Source organism: Oreochromis niloticus, linkage group LG15 (assembly GCF_001858045.2).
Source record: "Oreochromis niloticus isolate F11D_XX linkage group LG15, O_niloticus_UMD_NMBU, whole genome shotgun sequence".
Taxonomy (NCBI): Eukaryota; Metazoa; Chordata; class Actinopteri; order Cichliformes; family Cichlidae; genus Oreochromis; species Oreochromis niloticus.
Genome location: NC_031980.2, coordinates 22,751,562 through 22,773,957, shown reverse-complemented (window position 1 = coordinate 22,773,957; position 22,396 = coordinate 22,751,562). Strand labels below are relative to the sequence as shown.

The window sequence follows — 22,396 nt, the reverse complement described above, 5'->3', positions numbered from 1 at the left end:
ATCAAAAGATGTTCATGTATGAAGTAGAAGATATAAAGAACTAGCTACGTGTTAAGAAGGGGTTTCTATGAACCAAAACTGTTTTGACTCTTTGGGAAAATTCTACTTTAAAATTTTTTTAAAGTGTCTTATATAAGAAAATAACCTGTATTCTTGTCAGCTTCAAAGGAGATCTGCAGGGTGGGACTGTCTTTGTCTGTTAGCATGGTGGTGGGCTCCACGCCTTCCTCATCTGTATCGGTACTCTGTTCTCCATCTGAATGGACCTCAGCCTCGCCCACTGGGGATGCCTGGTCCATGTCCCCACTACGGGCCACAGCTAGCTCTGAAAATGGTACGAGTCCAGCTTTGATGGCATGAGCATGGGACTTGCGATGCTTGTAAAGGTTGCTCTTGGTTTTGAAAGAAAAGCCACAGGGTACACAAGGGTATGGCCTCTCTCCAGTATGTGAGCGGATGTGCTTCTTCAAGACGCTGGGCTTGGCGCAAGCTCGTCCACAGTAGTGGCAGATGTACTTGCCAGGCTTTTTTGGCTTTTGCTCTTTTTTGCCATAGGCCTCTTCTCCGGGCTCCGGGCCTGACTGAGAATACTGTCCAAAGGAGCTGGGTAAACTAGGAGATTTGTGCCGAGGGAACCTCCCTGCACCAGCTCCATGTGGGTGAGTGTGTCCTGGGTGTCCTGGGAATAGGTCATCCGAGGGCAACTGGCCAGCAAATGGCCAGGCATGAGGCTCTAGGCCTGGCTGTGGTTTGGCTCCTGAGAGAAACCGTTCAGATTGAGGATGTTGAGGGTATGGCTGGCCAAGTTGGTAAGGATATCCCCTGGGGAACCCTTGAGCAAAGGGGCCTTGTGGGTCTTGAGATGGCGGGCCTCCTATGGCCCCAACTGCAGATGGTCCAGATAGCAGCTTTCCAGAATTCCCTGTGATTGGGTACTTCTGCTGGGGTGCTGATCCTCCAGGAGCCTCTAGGTCAGCAAAAGTGCTTCGTTTGGTGTTTGCAGAAGGCTCTGACGCCCATTTTCTTTGTAGAGGTACCTTCTCCCTTGGTAGTTCCTTGTTTGGGCATTTCTGTCCTGTCGCAGGTAATTCACGAGCCTCCATTTTCTTGAAGCTCTCCGTGGTTTAGAAGAGGGAGAGAAGAGGGGATGGCAGGGAATTTGGGAGGGTAGGTCTTTGAGGGTTACAAGGTCCCAAAACTACCAGGCATGATAGCGGAACCTTTGCTGGCTGCCAACAAGTTTACAGAAACATAAAATATCCATCCATTTCTCAGAAAGACTGATCATAGAGTCAAGCTGGAAACAGGAATTATCAAGTGGAGCAGAAAGAGGAGCTTCAGCGGATAACATCAGAGAGGTTTCTCTCCTTCTGCCATTTTGTAAAAACACGAACGCTGCTCTCTGTCGTTCTTCTGTCCAGTTCATCTATGAGCAGAAGAAACCTTGAGTGACCTGCAGAGGGACAGAAAAAGAAAAGAAGAAGCACATGGAGAACATTTTAGGCAAATACTGTAGTCAACAATTGTAATAAACTGTGTTTAACAACATACTCAATTACTAACTTTTCTTGAGGGAAAGGTGCTTGTAGATCCTTTTTCTGTAGCTTCAAAAGTCCTTCAGTTTTCTCACCAAAAGACCTAAAGCAAAGCAAAAGAGAGAAAATGCTAATTAGTGTTGTGTACAAAAATCATCCAATAATACAGTAATCAGATACACAGATGGTAAATAACCTTTAGTCTGACATCACCCTTGTAACATAAGTCGGATTGGTGTTGATGTGACATTTTTTGCTGCTAAATTCAAAACGCTACCACATACTTTGTTGTGCAGAGACGACTCACTAAGTTGTCAAGTACATGCCTGATGTGCGAATATAAATGTCATTGATTGCTCAGTTAGTTTCTTCACACTGGATTCCATCTGTGCTTGTTGCCTTTTTTCACTCCTTTCTCCTCCCTCCCGCCCTCCCTCCTCCTTCCACTCAGTGAGTCACCGATGAAAAGCAAACCCACACTGTTCCTAAAGAGACACAAAGGCTTATAAATAGCGCTGTGGAAGTGACGTCGGAGTGTCATAATATGTGTAGGCGTCCAAAAAGGCCAAGTCGAAGAACAGCAATCAGCACTAGCACCTTTCCTTCCTCTCTGGGTTACATCTAACTTGGTATGCACTTGGTTGAAAAGCAATCATGAGAACACGCACAGATACGCAGAAACAAAAGAAGACACACACAGATGTAGACAGAGTGCTTGCAGGCACTGTAACTGCACTGCAAAACTGCAGTAGACAGTGTATATGAGTGTGTTTCCGTTGTTTAACGTTTCTTAACCACACCAACACCTGACAGCAGAAGGGGCACAGAGCCACAGAGCACACATAAACATGCATGCTGAAGTTGCATTTTTGCTTTGTATTTCCTCATCTCAGAGTTTAAACAACCTCCCTCGCACTCTGATTGCGACAGAAACACACACACACACCCACACACACACACACTGTGGCCTCAGTGCTGGTAAGCAGGGCTCAGTGACGTTTGTGTCTGGGGGCCCAACGTGAGAGCTATAAATAGCACCGGAGGAAAACATGTTTTATTCTTAGCAGCAAGAACGTTAAATTTAAGCTAACTTGTGTTTTTCACATGTACTCCCCAAACCCCTACGCCCACTCAGAAAGACAGACAAACAAATACCAGAAACATTATCTCAACCTTGGGTCATATCTTTGTGTTTTCCATGGTGTTAAGAGTGAAAGAATGTGGAAGAAAACTCCAGTTGGGCAACAATGGGGATTCAATTGAGTTTAGCTAGCATTATACTCCGGTGATGCTGATTGGTTAGCATTATGGTCAGCTGACACAAATGCAGCCAAAGGCAAACAATCTTGGTGATTACTACAGGGGAAGTATGGCACTAATAATAGTCAAGGCAAGGCACAGCTTTTTTTAGACCTTTCACAGTGTGAATCCAGTAATGTGCATGGCATAATTCCCCTATGGTGAAACACTCCAGTATCAATGAGTCATGGCTCATGTGTCCTTTGACGCCTGTAGCACACATCGGATGTGCCAGTGTGTACAGCAGCAGAGGATGTGCCAAAGAGGAAAGTGGATTAACGTCAGTTCTGGGTTAACCACGAGTCCAGGGTGAGTTGAGATTAAAAGTTTGATTTAGCTGTCAAACATCTTGGTCACTGAATATACAGAATATAACTCTACACATGAGGACAATGGTCCGAGATCCTGTTCAAAGTGACCAGAAAACCTTTGATTACTTAAACATTCATAAAAGCTGACATGACAAGAAATTCCCGCACCACCTTTCATTTTATATAATTCGCACGAGCTGCAATGGCTTAAGACTTCCTGTTCCATCCTGCAGTCATGTTTTATAAATGCAAATACATTTTCAAGAGCAATACGAGGTAATTTCACCCTCAGACCATATCTGGTGATTTTGAGACAGCTTTTCGACAACTTTGATCTCTCTGTTTCTGGACCCATCCACACTTCTTTCCTTTTTGGTTAATCAATAGGACTTTAACTGAAAGCAGAACACTTTGGTTAACAAAAAGGTTGCCCTTGTCTACAGATTCTTTAATATTCATATGCAAATATGTGGTTTGTAATTATCAGAGGTGTTTCCTGCCTTAGGCTTTCCATGTATGAGCAAGGAAGGGCACGGAGGTCACAGAACAGAGCTGCACCATCATTAAATATTGGAGATAGACCATTTTTGACTGAAGGGATTCTGTGTTCCCTCTTAAGCCCATTGGGAACCATACTGATGTCCTTTATTATTCTTTTGACCTAGCAATATACCTTTACACAATTTCTACTACTTGGTGTGGCTTTTTGAAGAGATCTTTTAAAAGCACCCAAGATGACTTCAACTCAGTGAATGTTTCACAATCCTAACCTAAATAGCCACATATGGCTTCCTTAAAAATCATCTCTAATAGGAAAAAAGAAAAAAAAATCACTTGACTTCTACTGTACCTCTTGTTGCCATTTGGAGGTCTCATATGGATGAACTTGCCAATTGCAGCTGTACTAGCTGCTATCACGCACACGTCAACATCCATCAGAATTCAACTCACACCCCACAAATAAACCAGCGGTGAAACTGACCTTTCAGCTTCCATGGTTAACTTGGCTTAACTTGCCTTCAACCTTATGCAAGGTGACTGGTTTTGTAATGAAAGTTTTGAATGGTCACAATCTGCTGTGTGAGTGGGAGCCTGTAGTGAATGGCTTACATAAAGCTTTATTCATACATTCACCAACACAACCTGCCCCAGTTCCTGTGCGTAGGAGAGACATAGCTACTGGCTCTGTTTGTGTGTGTATGAGCGTGGGAAGTATACGTGCCAGTTGTGCGTGTGTGTGTGTGTGTATGTGTGTGGGCTGGCAAAGGGCATGACGAGACACCCAAGTTGTAGGTAGGTCAAAACTAAGCGCATTCAGAGGCTATACTCAGAGGTAAAAATAGGAGAAGTGATACACACTCAAACACTTGTAAAAAGTGATCTGTCAAAATGCCCCAAATAAACACAGTTACTTAACATACAGGAGCAGAGATCAGCTCTGCTTTCATAGACATGGAAATAGATCTAGGCAGTGTTTTATACCCACGGCATGCTTTACTTGGAACAACACACTCGATCTAAGTTTTTACGTTTGTGTGTAGGCAAACTGAATGGTCCTCTTTTCAGTAAGAATGATAATGTGCCCTCAGTTGTCCAACCAAAACACATATTTAAAGACAGGTTTAAGCACATTACATGTGCTGTTTGTATGAATGCAGAAACCTCCACAAATTTACTGAAAACGTATTCAGGTGTTTTCTCAATAATAAAGAATTTGGAGCTTAACAATATCTATATGAAGGTTAACACATGTATTGATGAAACCTGTTGTATTTTTGCTTGTGTTATATAATATCTATACAACCCACCTGCTTTTCAAATCTTTTGTTTGTGAAATGCAGCCAATCAGAATTAAGCTATAGTCAAGGAGAGGAGCTAACAGGATAGTGGATGAGCTGAAGGGCTGCACCCAAGCCCAGTATGATATAAATAAGGATTAAGTGAACTGTGTCAAATGACATAACACTGTACAATGCAATGAATAAGTGCATCCAGCTAAAACAATATAGTTGGATGCTCAGAGACATTTTCAAAGAGCAACATGGAAACATGAAGCGGGAAGGTCATTATTAGGATGTATGAGGGGGTGTTGTTGGCTAGAGGGCAATTTCAGATCATGGTCCGTGTTCGGTTTGTCCTTGTCTCACTTTGCTTCTTACTTTTGCTCTTCTTGATTTAAGGTACCTGGTTAGCTTGTGGTTCTGGAATTAGATAGTCCCATTTCTCAGTGTCAGCTATGCATCCTGAAGAATTAGGATTAAAGGTACTCAGTGTGTTTAAAAGTGATGACATGAGGAGCTGAAAGTGAAACCCCTCTCACCATTGCCTCGACCCAGACCTTGTTTGAACTGGCAGTTTTACCCTGGACATGAAACTTGGCAGCTTTTCAGCAGTTTGCCGAATCCTTTCTCTAGCTTTGTCCTGCTGGGATCTTTCCAACACACCTGTCCTTTAAAACTTTGAGGAATTCAAAAGGATATTGCAACTATTTCTCAATATCCCAGTTTCCTTGTACAGGAATGCCCTCAGACCTCTTGACAGACTGCTTTACAAAATAGAAGTTCGATGGAAACTAATTAAATAAACATGTTGATATAAATGAAGCAACAAGAGATTCAAGAGAATTCATGTGCTTGCAGGTATGTACAAGTAGACTCATACGCACATATGCCCAAACCCTGGAGGTATGAACACTGTGTGGGCATTAACCATGCAGAAAGAACAAAAGGCTGTGTGTGTGTGTGTGTGCGTGTCTGTATGTGTGTGTGCTGCTCTGTGAAGTGTGTGGGAGGCTGTTCAATCCTGAGGGCTGAAGGCACTCTCTCTCTCTCTCTCCCTTTCGCTTTCACTCGATTTCATCCGACTTCATTGGAATGACAGTTGGGAATAATGTTGCCAAAACGACAAGATAATAGATCAACATTTGCACAAATCCCTTCCCTCCTTGAATCATTATGAGAGTATGCATGCATCACTAACACACCCACCCGCACGCTCACCAGTAATCCCTCTCCTACAGTGTCTTGTTCAGATATGCAGTAGATAAGCCTCTCATTTACTTTCAGTGAAAGAAACAGTCGAGGACAGAGCTCTGTGCGTGTGTGTCTGTGTGTTTGCGCGCGTGTACGTGTGGCTAGTTATTCTTAAATTGGCCCGCTAGGGTGCCGCATACCAACTCAAATGGTTGGAATTCCTGTGACAAAAAAAGAGAGAGAAAGCATATTTGCGAGCGTTTGTCTTGCCCTGTCTGTCACTCTGTTGCATAATATATTTGTAAAAAAGCCATGAGCAGAATACAAATTAGATCCCAGTTCCATATTTGATACTCTATGATTAAGACTAAAAGGATAAGGAGGGAGAACACATGACAAAGATGCAGGGAGGGATGAAACGGTGCAAGGAAACAGAAAGGGAACAATCATACGGGACACAAATGAGGAAACAGGTATGGATTATAGGTAAAGAAGGAACAAAGCAACTGATGAGGGCTCAGATAAGGAAACAATAATACATAAGGAAATAAGAAAGTAGGGATCCAGTTGGAGAATGGATACTTAAGGGTATTAACTTACAGGAGAGAGAACAAGAACACAAAAGATGGAAGAATTAATGCTCGTTAAGAAAAGAAAGGGGAACTTATAAAGAAAAAAAAAGATAAAGATGTGAACAATCACAAGGGATCCAAGGTAGAAGAGAAGGAACAAGGATGTAAAAGGCAGGTGGAGGATTTCGGGAAGAATAGACAATAAACAGAAAGAGGACAAAGAAAAGGGAACAAGCACCCAAGGATACAGATGGATGGAAAAAGCACATAATGTAGAGAGTAAACGAGGAGAGGCAACAAAGAGGATAAAAACAGTTTGAGAAGAGGAAAAAAGACCAAAAGAGCCGGAGAAAGGGCACAAATTATAGCAAGGTTACACAAAGAGTGAGGACAAAGCTCAAGGACATAAAGGAGGGGGAAAAAGCACTTGTCAAGAAAACCGAGACCTTGCTGAGATGTGGAAACCAAGAAAGGAGAAAAAGAACAAGGATGCCATGGGAAGGGGACTAAGTGGAAAGACTAAGGGCTCACATGCGGGAATAAAGATGAAGCAGAGGTGAGAAAACAAAAACGACAAGCACTCGAGTAAAGTTAAGGACTAAGAATGAGGAACACTAAATGAGGAGTCTAAAGGAGAACAAAGGTGAGGAAACAAATCTAAAGAAAGGAGACAAGGCAAAAAATTAGTAACAGAGCCCACAATGACAAGCCAAAAAAGGGGGATAGAGAAGAGTAATTAAGGTTCCATAAATTGAAAGATTTAGGAGACTTTGAGAATAAGTACTCACAAGAGTAATCAAGGAGAGTGCAACAGGACAGAGGTAAGGAAATAAACACTACAGAAAGGTAACAAGCATAGAAACTGGGGAACTAGGCCACAGCAGAGAGGATTCAGGTGAGGTAATGGTATGTTTAGAAATGGAACGTAGCTGGTGAGGAAGAGGGTCATGCAAGCTGGTGTCAGATGCCTTTACTCTACTAACACACACACACACACACACACACACAATGTTATATGTATACCAAATAGATGCATGCATGGACTGATCACACACAAAGGCTGGGTTCGAGTTTCTGAGCAGCAGCCGAAGTGTTCTGGTGCTTTGGGTGGTCAGACGCTAAGTAAATTATTTAAACATGTTACTAATGGTTTCCATTCAGTGATTAACAACTTTATACAGCCAAAGAGAGAGAGAGGGGTGGGGTGGGGGTGGAGGGAGAAGAGAGAAGGGCCGGTTGAGGGCAGCTGGCAGTGTGTTTGTTTTTTGGCTCTGCTCTGTTTGGCCCCAACTGGACTGAAACCACACACACCTCCAATAAAACTCTACCTTTGTTTTACCTGGAGGGACACAGAAGTTACTGGAACAATAAGTTGGACTGCTGAGAGAGTGTGTATACCCATGCCTGTGTGTGTGTGTACTGTTAGAGTGCACCAGGAGCTGGTTCATTTACTGGGATAATAACTAGGAGTTTCATCTGCCCTTCAACCATCTGTAGATGTAAATTGTGCCAATAACGGCTGAAATATCCACAACATCTACTACTACTTAAATCCATTCTAAAGTAAGCTGAATGAATATGATTTGTGCTGTGTGCCTATCTAGTCCTAGCCCAGTATCCTAAGACTGTCATTCTCATTGGAAGAATTTTAAGACACACTTCAAGCATGAATGACAACACAGGGCTCTACCTTCGCCAAGCCCAGAGAGCTGTAATATACCTCTGCTTGGAATTAGATTCAGAGATAATGTGGTTGGATTCAGGAAAAGTCATCACTGTCATTGTGTTATAGTCATCAAGTGATAATTGAACCAGGCAGAAACAGGAAACGAGCGCCTGCTGACCCATCCATCCACCCCAATGACCACAGTGCCCAGGTCAGATTGGCGTAATCACCCACAACTCTCACCTGTCACCCGATTCCAATTCTCTCTTTTGGACTTTTAGGGTTTTTAGTTCCCTAAATGTATATTACCCTAAAAAAAATTGCCCCCTACAATATTTCCTTTTGCAAAGACATTTCCAAGAGAGCACAGTTTGATGCTAATTGTGAGGGGAAAAAAATGTGAAATTAAATTTTAAATCAATTCTTTAGAAGAATTGAAGATGGCAGTGCGGTCCGTAAAGATGAGTATAATCTGGAGAAAATGTGAAGAAAGGGAGTTATATCTGAGAGAAAACATCCTTTTTAATTTCTGGGTGAAAACAAAAGTGGCGTGTGTGTGAACCACAGCAGCGGGCTGACTGCAGGTTGCTGCAAAGTTAAATTTAAAGCACTTTAAGACTTCTCTGTGCCAGGCCAAATAAAATCCGAGGCCAATTTCACCCCCTGCCAAAAGTTTTATAAATAAAAAAATTCACTTTCTCAGCAGTTATATTACAATACCTGCTTTCTTACATTAGGCCAGGTAAAAGTTTTACACAACTCCATGTTGAAAATTAAAAAGCCATGTGTGAATTATGATGTTTGCACAAGGCTTACATCTTAATGGAAATTAGAAACATCACCTTCCTTCTACACACCTACTGTGCCCTTGAGCAAGGCTGTTGAGCTCAAGCTGGTCCAGTGAAGGCCAACAGCAGGAGTCTGTGGTTTCACCAGGATGTTCCCAGCATGAAATAAGTGAAATGAAGTTTAGCAGAAGAGAAACACATGCAGCTCTACCTACTGACAGAAAAATCCAGGTCTTAGGAAGGGAAATGTAACACTTTCTCCATCCCAACTACCCTTCAAAATGTCTCCTTCACTTCTATTTCTGTTATTCACTTTCTACATTTCCCAAAGAGCTTTGACAGCCTCAAAAGAGAGTGCCTGAGCTGGTGCTGTCACCTCTGGGTTATACGTGTAGGTGGTCAGAGAGCTTTTCCAGGTAAAATACAGTCAGACTTTTTCGTAACCCGTCCTGTCTTTTACTGCAGCTGCACCGAATTCTGCTCTATTTTCTGCTCTTCTGGGTGCAAAATTCAACCTTCCTGCCTCTTTAACAAAACATTTCTTCTTTTGAGAACGTTGAGTGGCACCACAAGAAGGTAACTCGAAAAAGAAGCCCTCGCTGTTCGATTCAGAGGGACTGACGCCAAAATGTGGGCAATAAGCTGCCAAAAGCAGGTCCTCATTCTTTAAAAGAAGGCAGATGGAATAATAAAAGAAGCAATAAAAAACAAGCATTTACATCGTCGCAAATAAAAATGTACAAAAATGAGCGCGAGAAAAGTTATAAACAGCAATGAGATTCAGTTTATAAGATCAACCGCGGATATATAAACTGTGTACGAAAGATATACAGCATATAAACCTGCAATTTTTCTAATGGACAGCAAGGGCTGATTTCATTTGTTTGAAAAGAAGTCAGACGCTATAAAGGTCTATGAGAAAATGCCCATGACCCCAGTCTCTGGTTTCATGATGTTCATTTAAATTATAGTTACATTTTGAGTGAAATAAATTAGGTTGTGGCTATATTGGGATTTACAAATCACTATGGTAGTGACAATAACAAGGAAGTCATAGCGCTGACCCTTTTTGACTCTAGATGGAGATCAATTTAATGAACCAAAAATTAACAACTGAAGCCATAAATATATTTGAAAAGACTTCAGAGAGCTGAAAGGTCATTTTCCAAAAGACTTCTGCATAGTAAGTCTTCTTCTTTTTGAAACCTTAGACCTGCTGGTCCAGATTTAAGAGCATGTCTTTTATCCTGTCTTCCTTCTCTCCCCCAACCGGTCGCAGCAGTTGGCCGCCCCACCCTGAGCCTGGTTCTGCCGGAGGTTTCTTCCTGTTAAAAGGGAGTTTTTCCTTCCTACTGTTGCCAAGGTGCTTGTTCATAAGGAGTCATATGATTGTTGGGTTTTTCTCTGTATGTATTATTGTAGGGTCTACAATAATATAAAGCGCCTTGAGGCGACTGTTGTTGTGATTTGGCGCGGCATAAATGAAACTGAATTGAATTGAATTAAGGCGCTTCTGCACTGACCTTCCTTTTCAGTGTGGACTGGCTGTGTTTAAATACCAAAAACTTGGCAGATACTTAATTTTTGGTAAAATCATTCAAGTTGCTTCATCCATACAGCAGATTACAACCAATACAACACATTTGGGAGCTTTGACGGGTGAAAAAATGCTGTAATTTTATCTAAATAAAGAATTGACGTGATAAACACTTGTTCATGTTCCCTGTTGTCCAATCATGTCACCTCATCAACGAACACAGTCACTGTACCAACAAGGTTTCTGCACAATTTCATGTAAAGTGATACAAAACATAATTTCCTGTGTCATTTCCTGGTCTGAATTTGCACTTCCACCAAGACTTTTAGCATTACAAAGTAGATTTTTAGGGTTAAGACTGACTTGAAATGACTTAGAATGGGGTATTATGATTGGCCACAGAGGCAGGTGAAGACATAGATTCATTTCTGAAAATAATATCACCGAAAGCTGATTATTTTATCTCCAGAGTGCAAAACTATCATCATTGTTTTGTCAGCCAAGCACTTATGTTGCCCACCGTTCATGTTGAGGCAGCAGTGTTTGGTTTTAATTTAGTGCTGTCAATCATCAGGTCGGCAGATGCACTGCTGGATTTGAAAGAGAAAAACAGAGAGAAGAGGCTCTCCAGAAATGACTGAAATTAAATCTAAAAGAGTGTGAGCGAGATGAATCAAATGAACTCAATTTGAACTGTGATGCACAACACACACGCACGCATGCACATGCACACACACACTTGAGCAGGCAGCTTGTAGACAGTGATTTACAGCAGGTAGGAAGTCATTATGCTACTGAATATTTCTGTCAGAAAAAAAATATATGAAAATATGTGTGTGTCTGTGTGTACAAGTGTGTGTGTGGGCCCAGAATAGAGTAAATGTGTGGGAGGTGGCAGCACAGGCAGGTTTGCTGAGACAGGATGAGGGTGTATGTGTGTATGTGCGTGTGTGTGTGTGTGTGTGTGTGTGTGTGGGAGGAGGAAGTTTTTGGTGTGCCAAGGTTATAGTTTTGCTGCTGCTGAATTACAGTTATAAAAGCTTCTGTTACACAACGGAAAATACTCCAAACTTATCACTGCTCTGTGACGGAGAAGAAATCTAACTTTATCTTCTAATGCTCCACAATCATATATATGTATATATATGTATATATATATATATATATATATACATATAAGGACTGGAAGGAACAAAATGATGCATACATTTTTATGTAGCCACATGAGCTCTAAGAATATTACAGAACGTACAGAGGATTTTTCTCATCATTATTATTATTTATGTCAGTCCTCTTTTGACAACTTGAATTCTCATCAAGTGAGAAAAACATCAACCTGTAGCATCGGTAAAACGCTGCTGACATAATTGATGCATCATTACGGCCTTGATGTACATAATGATGCATCAAGGCTGAATCTGCGTGTTTTACTCTTTAGTCTTGATACCAGTAAGACTGAAGAATGCAAGACATTTACTCATAATGCAGTATTTTCTTACTTTGCTTTATGCTTCTTTAAGTAACACGTCTACAGTACCAGCACTGTGGAAATGCTGAATGACTCAGGAATCTAAACTCAACCAACAAATGGGTTTAAAAAACCGACACGAGAAACACAAAATTTAGGGACATGATGTGCGAGCGGTTGGGGTGCCCTGAGCATCTGATCCCTGCTTCCAGCTGGCTGGACCGTGTGCTGAATGTCATTCTCCTTTTCTCTAGCACGCTTAACTGTCTTCATCGAACTGTTAAGGAAAAGCTAAAAAGCCAGTGTAGTATAGAAATGCTCTTTAATTTACAAATTTAAGAAAATAAAAAGAAAGCCCCGCAAGCTCATAAAGTCCAAGGAGAAAACAATACCAGGGTATTTGTATGTTTTCCTCCACACGGATTCTTCTTCCAGGCTCGCTGGTGGAGTAAATACATGTGAAAACTCTGTGTGAGCCTGCCAGTGTGAGACATGTGAATCAATGATTGCTTTATGGTGTTGTATATGTACACACGTAATTATATGTTTTCAGTCTGAAAGTCCTGAGCAGTGAGGTCACTCTCTGGTCTGCTTCAGCGCTGTCCAATGTCCACATGTGTGTATGTGGTTTCAGCTTTGAAAGACATGCACAGGGAGACCACTACCATATTAGTCCTGGAAAAGAACCTTTAGTGTCAAATCAAATGACATCAAGTTTGGCTTTTCTCTCACAAATTACATTTTCTTACTACTGTATAACCAAAGGCCGATCTACTTGACTTCTCAAATTGTTTTCTAATTTAGTCCCATTTGTTTGCCGTTACCTCTGTTTGCTCTTAACATCCACCATCTGTTTCAAATTAAAATGTTTCTGGCTGCTTACTGGGGATATTCCCCACCCTTCGCTGGGAAGCTTTAATTGTGAAACCCTTAAGGAAGTGTTGGGTTTTATTAAGAAAGCATGCTCAAAAGCATGGCAAACACTAACAGAAAGACAGGAGGTGGAGCTGGAGGTCGCAGAGCTGAAGATGTTAAGATTTTTATTGGGAGTGACGAGGACGGACAAAATTAGAAATGAGTACATCAGAGGGACAGCTCAGATTGAGCAGTGTGTGACAAAGGTAGAGAGGCGAGGCTGAAATGGTTTGGACATGTGGATAGAAGGAATTGTGGACAAAGGGTGTCGAATACAGAGCTACAACGCAGGAGGAAAAGAGGAAGACCACAGAGAAGATTCGTGGATGCAGTGAAGAAGGACATATAGGGAATAATGCAAGAAATAGAGTGAGATGGATGCTTTGGTGACCCCTAAAGGGAGAAGAAGCCTGAAAGCATCACCGATCAGACTTTATTAAAGTGCATTAATAAACATGTGAGGACAGGCTTCTTGTTTAGAATTAAACACTGTTTTGCAAGATGACTGTTTACACAGTGGGAGCTATGAAAATGTGTGTCATTGCGAAGATTGGGGTTTGGTAATTGGCAATTTTGGTTTTCCATATTTTTCCCCCAAATGCTGAACCCATCTGTTAAAATGATAAATTTTAGTCGAAACAGACTGTATATAAAAAAATGTTCCAAAAAAAACAGCACCACCACAAACACGGCTGACTGATCCAGTTCTGTGACTTGAACTAGCAGAGTTGACCGATATGGGCGGGTGTCAGTCAATTCAGTTAATTCTGCCAAACTTTGAGCCCTAATGAAATTTAAAAAGGGGCCTTACATGCAGTTTAGCATGCTCAGTTATAACTGAAGGGGGAAATTAGCTATTGGGACCAAAACTGCATATCGGGATGCCAGGGTGTAAACTGTTAATTGCTGCCGTAAAGCGGGGCATTTTAACATCGGGGTCTATGGGGACTGACTTGCTTTTGGAGCCAACCTCAAGCAGCTATTCAAGAGACTTCTTTCTTGAATTGGCTTCATTTTTCAGGCCTGGAGGCTGCTTCTTGGGCGGAACTTTCTCTGTTAAATAATGTTCATTTCGAATTTGGAAACAGTGGGAGCCAAAACCACACGGCCCATTTAGTAACTGTCCTGCAGGTATGAGATGTATTAAGTTCATTAGCGGATCAAGAACCCGCAGAGCTACATGAGAAGTACTCATGACAACTTGGCGAACTTCGTCTATTAGGCTAGATTGTGTGATAAGATCAAAAGATCCCGAACAGTTACTAAGCAGTGATTAAATTTTGTCAGCTCTTCAGTTTAGTATTTTTCTTTATTTATTCTGTTCTCATGCTGCTCAATATATTGCAGTGTACAATTACTGAGCCACAGCAATTCTGAAGAGGTAACAAGAGTTTATACACACACACACACACGCGCGCACACACACACACCCTGTGGTTAACATGGGAAACATAATGTGACACAGCACCAATTCAGGCTGTTAAAGAATTCCATGTTCCATGTTCAGGCTCCTGGCTCGCGCTCAGACATACAGTATATGCACTGTACCTACAGAGTTTTCTTTTCCGACGCAGCGGTTCTTCCACAGCTGTGGCTGTTTGACCAACATGTTTCCATTTAACAGAGAAAGCAAAAAAGAGAGATGGCGAAAAAGATGGAGGAGAGAGGAGGGGGGCAAAAGAGACAGAGGGGAGGGGGGTGAAGAGGTGAGGAGGGGAAAAACAGGCGTCCTGTTGGTGTAAATTGCCAGTGGAAAAGAGAAGGCAGTCATATTTTCCACAGGGCTGCTGGGCCAGCCTTGAAACTATTACTGAGTTAGCCACATGCATGTGTGTATGTGAGTGCACGTGTGCATGCATGTGTGTAGCTTCATTACATTTTCCACAACAGTTTGCAAAATGCACCAGGAAGCGAGATGGACAGAGGAAGGGGTAGTTGAGATTTTTTCAGGGATGGACATCTTCTCATGGTTTGTTAAAGGTTCTTCTGTAACCCGGCAACAGCCACTAAGGAGCGTAAAGTTACACAGAGAAATTATACCGTGTTAGAGGTTGGTGGAAGCACTGCCATATTTCTTGAACATGACGGAAATCCAGGGTTGTCATCTGGCCCCTGAGATACCCATCAGATGGGCAATGCTACCCGGTTTGTCTTTATAGCTCCTTCTGGAGAAATGCTTTAAGTGCACAGTCTATAGTCAAAAAGTTGTTGAGGATGACAGCACGTCTCTTCTTGCTCAACCACAAGTCCAGAAAGTGAGATTTTGGTGAGTCCAAGCTTGGCCAAAGCAGCATTAAAAATAGGTATGTCACATTAGCTTGATACTTGATTCTATTGTTTTGATGTTTAAATACAGCAAATCCTGTTTTCTCCTTTTGAACCAACGCCTCTGCTTGAAAGACAAAACTGCATGGTCATCAAGTGACAAAAGTCTGACTCAGTCAGGAGGCTCCCTCTGGGGCTGAAAAATGAACCCAATGTGGAAGTGCCCCAAACTGCAGTTCCTCAAGTAGCTGAGACAGGCCACAGAAACCGTGATGAAATGCGTATCAAACATACAGAAAAAAAAAAGCTCTGTTCTTGTTACGGCTTGTGTTTAGAGATATGGCCACTTTGACTGACTACGCAGAAAGCTTTGGCTGCTCGCTGTCTGCTATGCTAAAACCCTGTGAACTGGACTGGACTTGACAGTGACTGTGGTGTTGGTGCCATTCGGGGCAATGGAGGAAATTATTTGATGAATATCATTATTATAATAAGTAATACATCTATGCAGTTATTTATACTAACAGCCCATTCAGCGGGACTTTGCTCCACTTTTGGGGAATTTTGTTTTATTTTATACTTTATACTTATTCTATACTTTACTTTCTATATAAAAGGACACCATAGCCAATTAAATGGGAGTACTGAGGCAATGCTTAACCCTGCTGATGCAGCAGTACAAAAGAAAGCAAAAAAACATAAGACTTCTGCACAGTCGCCATTGGTCTGAATCAAGTGTGAGTTTGTGGCGTGTTTCGAGGTTTAAGAGTCGCAGAATGCACAAAGAAGACACAAACTATAAACTACCAAAGCTACTGCAGGAGATGCAGGAAATGAAAATGTAACCCAAGTAACCAAAGAGCAAGAGCACTAGAGTATCTGAAGAAATGCAATCAGAGTTGAAATTAATGGCAGAGTCTAAACAGTTCAAACGTTTCATGAGATGGATCATTCAAACAATTAGCCATCCTAAAGCCCGTTTTAACCAAAAGCTTGGCCTAAGTTCTTCTCCATGAGATCTAGTCGAACAGGACTTTTAAGCCTATTTTCCAGTTTAACCAAACTTACTTTTGGCTCACTTCGGTAACCTAGGGATATCACAATTTTGAGTTCAAATCTAGTTTCAGATTTGGGTCAGTGTTTTTGTTTACAGGTTTCCGTTTCACACCCTTGTAGACCTCTATTGGAGACCAGGGCAGTGTGTCAGAGTAGCTAACACTGAGAGATAGACATCTCCTTGATCTGGAATTTCATTTATACTTGAATCATATCCGAGCTGACCTGAAGCCATACCAAAACAATCGCTCCTCTTTCCTGGTTGATGTATATTTAGCCCCGATGCCTCCAGCTGCGGCCGCAGAGACGTTTGTGACGCAAACTGCAGAACCTCCACACACTAGCAACTATTGTAGGAGCCCTTCTTCATGCATTCATGTTGAATTAGCAGGGTGCACAGTGGCAGCTGTTGTAGAAGTCGGTGTGTTTTATGTAACTTGCCTTTAGAGATTCATGAGTCTTTGAATGAAAAGATGCATCGATGCTCTGCTGCTTCCAGAGTGGGAGCTTCCAGCCCACAACAACTCTGTAAATGTTTGACTCAAGACTATTCCTGGTGTGTGTTTGCGCATATGGGCATGATGCTCACACTTATGTAAGTGTCTTTCATCTGCATCCCTCTTCCCCACTCCACTCTACTCCCCTTGTTGTTTTCAGTCCCCTCTTCTCTCCCTTCGATTTTCTGCTGCCTTGTTTACGCATCTCTCTCCTCTTTCAGCCTTCTTTTCCTTTTCATTCACCCCCCTCCTCTGCTCTCCTCTCGTTAAAAAAAGCCTGCAGGCAGGTTTTAGCAGCACCTATAATGCTGAGTTAGTTTTACTCTCAGGAACCAAGTGTCATCCTGGAGGCCATTTTTCACTGTGTTACATCAGAATCTGCAATCCAAAGCTTGCAACATCACCAATAATAGAACTCTTACTATGTAGGGCAGATAATTACCAAAACTTTCAGTCACACACTTCAGAAACCAAACGGGATGCACTCAGGGCTTTTGTTACCCTCATTTATGTCAGGAAGGCAGACAAAGAGTATTCCAGCGCAACTACTTTTCTGGCTCCGGGCATTGGGAGTTGCCCATTGTGGTGGGCAATAAAATATGTATATTATGGAAATAACACCTTGTACTTGAATGAAGGAACATGCAGTCCTGTAAGAACTATTGTACTCTACAAAAAGAAGACTAGTATTACTCAGAATTGCAGCCTAGACTTACAGTAAGTGCTTTTTGATAATCACAGTCTTTTTCTCAGGCATTCACTGTAAATGTTAACCTTTCATGCATTCATCTCAGTGCCTCTGCGGCATCAAAAGTATCTTTGGACTATCTATTGGAGAATGTAATTTTAAAAAGAATGGGGTTAATTTCCTAAACTTGTGAGGTGCCAGTGATTTAGCAACTGCAGATTATTTTAACAACCTCCAATTACGGGAGGTTCATGTGAAAGTTCAAGTTTTGTTTCTTTAAAAAAAAAGATATCTTGTAGGAGCTACAAAACAAGCACATTTTAACCTTTTACCACCCACCAGGGTCAACAGTGAACCACTTAGGTCTAAGGTTTGAGTTAGGTAGAATTTTTGATGAATGCTATAACAGACATAGTTTCAGAAAGTTGAGAACGTCACCTTTCAAATTTGGACCCCAAAGATCTGCTGTAGCTAATAAGATTCCCATATGGGTATCCCAAAAACGTGGAAATTCCGTATGTTCCAGGCACAGATTTGAAGGTAACACTAACCTACCCGCTCTAATTGCAATACAGTAATGATAATAATATATCAATATTAGCTTGGAGACACATCTCTACGCTTGATCAACACATTGGATGAGAGTGTCCAATGATAATGGCTGAAACTCAGAAAACTGAATCTAATCTGCTGCTCAAAGATACCAGTTGTTTCAACATTTCAGTATAAGCACATTTACACCATTTAACTTGCAATACAAACTGAAATACATTCCCTTGTTCTTCAAATGGCTTTTCCACTTTGCTTTGTGGTGATCTGAATGGTTAATGCTCAATTGGTTTGGTTTTCTAACCCTAACTTCCTCTGCCATGCACTGCTTTTTGCATTTACGCTTCAGCCTTCTGTCTACCATAATCCTAACCTCTCATCACCTCTGTGCCTAACCATAATCTTGGGGATTTAACCCATCTGCCTGATGTAGATCTTTAATCGAGTTATAGGTTCCGCTAAACATGACAAATACTCATCCACTACGGAGGCCTTTGCTTGTGCAGCTACGGCACATTACTTCTGTCAAAAAAATGTTGGGTATGGAGCAAAACCCGCATCTTCAGTCCAACATTATATATTTACACGGTTCAGGTGTTTGTCACAAGGGTCTTTGCATCCTCCAAAAACACTCAGGCGAAGTGAACCGTGAACACATCGAGCTGTGTTTGTTTGACTGCCAGAGCTGCTCAGCATCATCTGAATCATAGCTGGTGTTTCTGATACGAGCTTCCAGCACTTTCAGTAATGTGTCACAATGACATCATGGCATAAAATAAATCTTCAAGTGTTTACACAGCAGCGGTATCAACATGAGAAATTCTCTCTGCTCCCAACGCTTTCTTTTCACCTTAAAGGTGAGAGAATCATCATGGCTTCAGGGCTCGATGTGAGTTTTTCATTTCTTGCTGTGTTTCCGTATGAAACTACTTTTAAACTACTGTTAAAAGGAAACCTATTAAAAGGCAGACTTGGGGTACAAATCTACAGCTTAAATCCGTAATTCCACTGTATGAACATGTCGGGATTTATCTGTGAAGATGTAAGTGCGACGAAAAGGAAGTAAAAACTGCTTCTAACACGATAGGTATTCCAAGAAAGCAGCAGCCATCACTGTCGCTCAAGCGGCCAATTCCCCCCTCTGCCAGTAACTTGATGTTTACAGAAGAATACAACTCCAGAAGGACCAAATGATGGTTGGTTAGCTGCAAAATTGGCCGACAGAGTAGAAAAACCCAGACTCTGCCAGAATGTATCCCAACATTTGGATGATAGCTGCCGGCAATTTCTGAGTCTGTTTGTAGCATCTTATCCTGTCCTGGCTCGTTATTTATAAGCAGCAAAATGTATGTGCTGTGCATGCTGTAGGTGTGTGTGAGTGCACTGCAGTTTATTCTTGACACAATGGGGGCGGGTGGTTGAATGACTACTGTCCCCAACACCCGTTACTCGCACGCGCGCACGTACGTATACACACACACGCACACACACACACACACACACACACACACACACACTAGTGCTGACTGTCCACCCACGCACAGAGCTAATCTCTGTCCCTTCACATCCGCAGAGCAGCAGGTAGGTAGGAGGTGTGTGGTCTGAGTGTGTGTGTGTGTATGTGTGTGTGTGTGTGTCTGTTCACCAGTATGACTAACATCTTACAGAATTAAAAACCCTCAGTAGCACAGATGGCTCGGTGAGCAAACTAGACGGACAAGAGTTGGCTAATTTCAACTGATTAATGCATGAAATTCTTCCTAGATGTTACCGCATTTTCAGGCCAGAAGCAGACACATCAGGTTGTTTGTGTGCACACCACACCTGCATGTGAAACTCTTCCTGTTACATTTGCTGCTGATTTGCATCTCTCTTCCTTCTTGCCCTTGCACTTTCCATACTGCAGCATGTAAGACAGAGAATGGCCAGAACTATGCGGACACCTAAACATGACATTGTAATTCCCAAGAAGGTCAACAGTGACATTACAGCATGACCTTTTCTGTATTCTCGCTCTTCTTTTTTTAAGTCTGCCTGATATTTTTCATACAGGATGAAGGCAGGTGCTTGTTTAAGGGTTTTTTTTTATTATAACCTTTATTTAACCAGGAAGATCCCATTGAGATTAAAAAACTATTTTTCAAGGGAGACCTGGCCAAGATAGGCAGCAGCAAGTGTCTCACATGTGATGAATTATCTTATTCTCAACATTGTGGACACAGGAAGCATTTGACAAAATGGTAATAAATTGTGCTCCTACTGTGTTCAGGCACCTCAACAATGGTCAAAAACTGAAATAATAACATTGTTCAGAGTTTTAACCTTTGCAGACTGAATGCTCTTGTAAGTAGGAAGTAGGTGATGTTGTGCCAGAAACCTATACACACTGCTCTCTGACGCACCAGAAGGAAAATGTGTTGTAAGAGAACTTCCAGTTTAGAGTCAACATTTCTTTTTGCACAATAGGATGAAAACATGTCTCTCACTTTAGGTGTCACTTTTTTCGGTAAAAGACTCCTTAACTTATCACTGTAGTATGATTATACAGTGCTGTGCAAAAGTCTTGAGCCAATCCCATTTCTTTATATTTTTCTGGAAAATGTTAACTAGGTGCAGTGATTTATTGAGACATCTGACAATATAAAATATGTACATAAAAGGCAAAAAAGAGTCTGTAAAAGCATGTGTGAGTGTTTGTATTTGGTATGACCACTCTTTGAAGGACATTTAAAACTCTTCTTTGGCTGCCTTTTGTTCCGATGATCTCACACTGCCTCAGTGATATTGAGGTCCAAGTTCTGGGGAGGCCAATCCATGATTAATAGTTAATAATAGTATAATAATAGACTAATAGTAGTCTATTCAGGCATGCTTTTACTGCACCAGCAGTGTCTGGCATCATTGTCAGGCTAAAAAATGGTGTTGCCAATCAAATGCTTTCCATATCCCAACACCACTGCCATAAATGCAACCATGTTTTCCAGACAACTGTAGAAACCCACTGGTGTACCTCTCTCTTGACCCCCTCTGTACATATTGACAAATATTTTAACCAAAAATGTCTAAATTGCACTCATCACATCATCAGACCTGTTACCACCGATTGTCAGTCCAGTTCTTCTGTAGTTTGGCATACTTCACCCTTTTCATCCTGCTTCCTTTCCCTATGAATGGCTTCCTGACAACCATCTACTGAGACTTCCTGATAAAGCTTCAGTGAACAGTAGATGGATCAACAGGAGAGCCAAATGCATGGCTCAGGTCCTGTGTCCAGATACTGTTAAAAAATATTGTTTTATGCCTGTCAAATTGTGTTATCATTAAGATTTTTCATTGATTTTTCTTTCAACATTCAGTTCAGTGTTTTTGCAACAGACGGCTAGTAACAAAGTGTGAACATACAATTTAAAATGGGTTCTTTGCTAAGTTGTCTGTTATGTGTAAACACAACACTGGATCAGCCCTCGAGGTAGGTGTCTTTTCTATGGTTGAATGATTCATAGGTCAGTGGCTTAACAAACAAACAATGAAAAAACCATTCCTTTGAAATGGTCAGGTACAAGGATTGGACTGAAAATGAGTGAAAAAGCAGGACTGGAGAACTGTTGCTCAACAAAACAAAGTCTGGCTCCTTGGAAGCAAAATACAAAGAAATAAGGAGCGGCTCAACAAATACGCTGGAGAAACATGAAGATGTTTGTATGTGGATTAATATTTTAATCCAATTATAAATTTTACCATTGTGACCCTATCACATGACTCCTACCATATGATTAATGATGGTGCTTTTTAATACTAAACATCACTCGGTTTGAGATATTTCAGTACTGGGTTTTTAGGGTGTAGCAGCTGCCTGCTTTAGCTTGGATGCACCTCTCTTCCTTTTAGTGTTGTATACACTTAATCATTACTTTCTACCTGAGCTTGAAACTCCATTGCTGGGACTTTCCTTTCATTGAGACACAACAGAACTTTGACATACACTCTGCTATCCTGACTGGGGTGTCTACATACCTTTGGTCACATCATATAAATCGACATCAAAGCATCAGTGAGAAAGTTATCAGATTTTCTAGATCTACACGCCTGCATTATACATGCCTGGGTGAGTATACTGTATGTGTACAGTGCTGTACTGTAGACAAATCCCCAAGTGTTGAAAAATATCCCGCATGAAGGGCGCTGACATCCCGTCTCTGTGGAAACCAGATGGATGTTTACTGTCCAAACACCTGATAGAAGCACGCTGCCACTTTCAGCTGCGGCGGTTTTTTTCAG

General features: G+C 41.6%; 1 protein-coding gene across 3 annotated transcripts in view; it reads right to left on the bottom strand.

Annotated features, from left to right (window-relative positions):
• Window positions 1-22,396, bottom strand: part of hivep2a (HIVEP zinc finger 2a) — a 117,671-nt gene that overhangs the window by 22,480 nt on the left and 72,795 nt on the right. For all 3 annotated transcript variants that reach the window (XM_005452402.4, XM_005452403.4, XM_003446649.5), the window contains 2 exons: window positions 1,564-1,638; window positions 146-1,453 (listed from right to left, as the gene is read on the bottom strand). In XM_005452402.4, coding sequence (XP_005452459.1) covers window positions 146-1,103 — 958 coding nt within the window. In that variant the 5' untranslated portion in view covers window positions 1,104-1,453; window positions 1,564-1,638. The remainder of the gene's footprint in view (window positions 1-145; window positions 1,454-1,563; window positions 1,639-22,396) is intronic.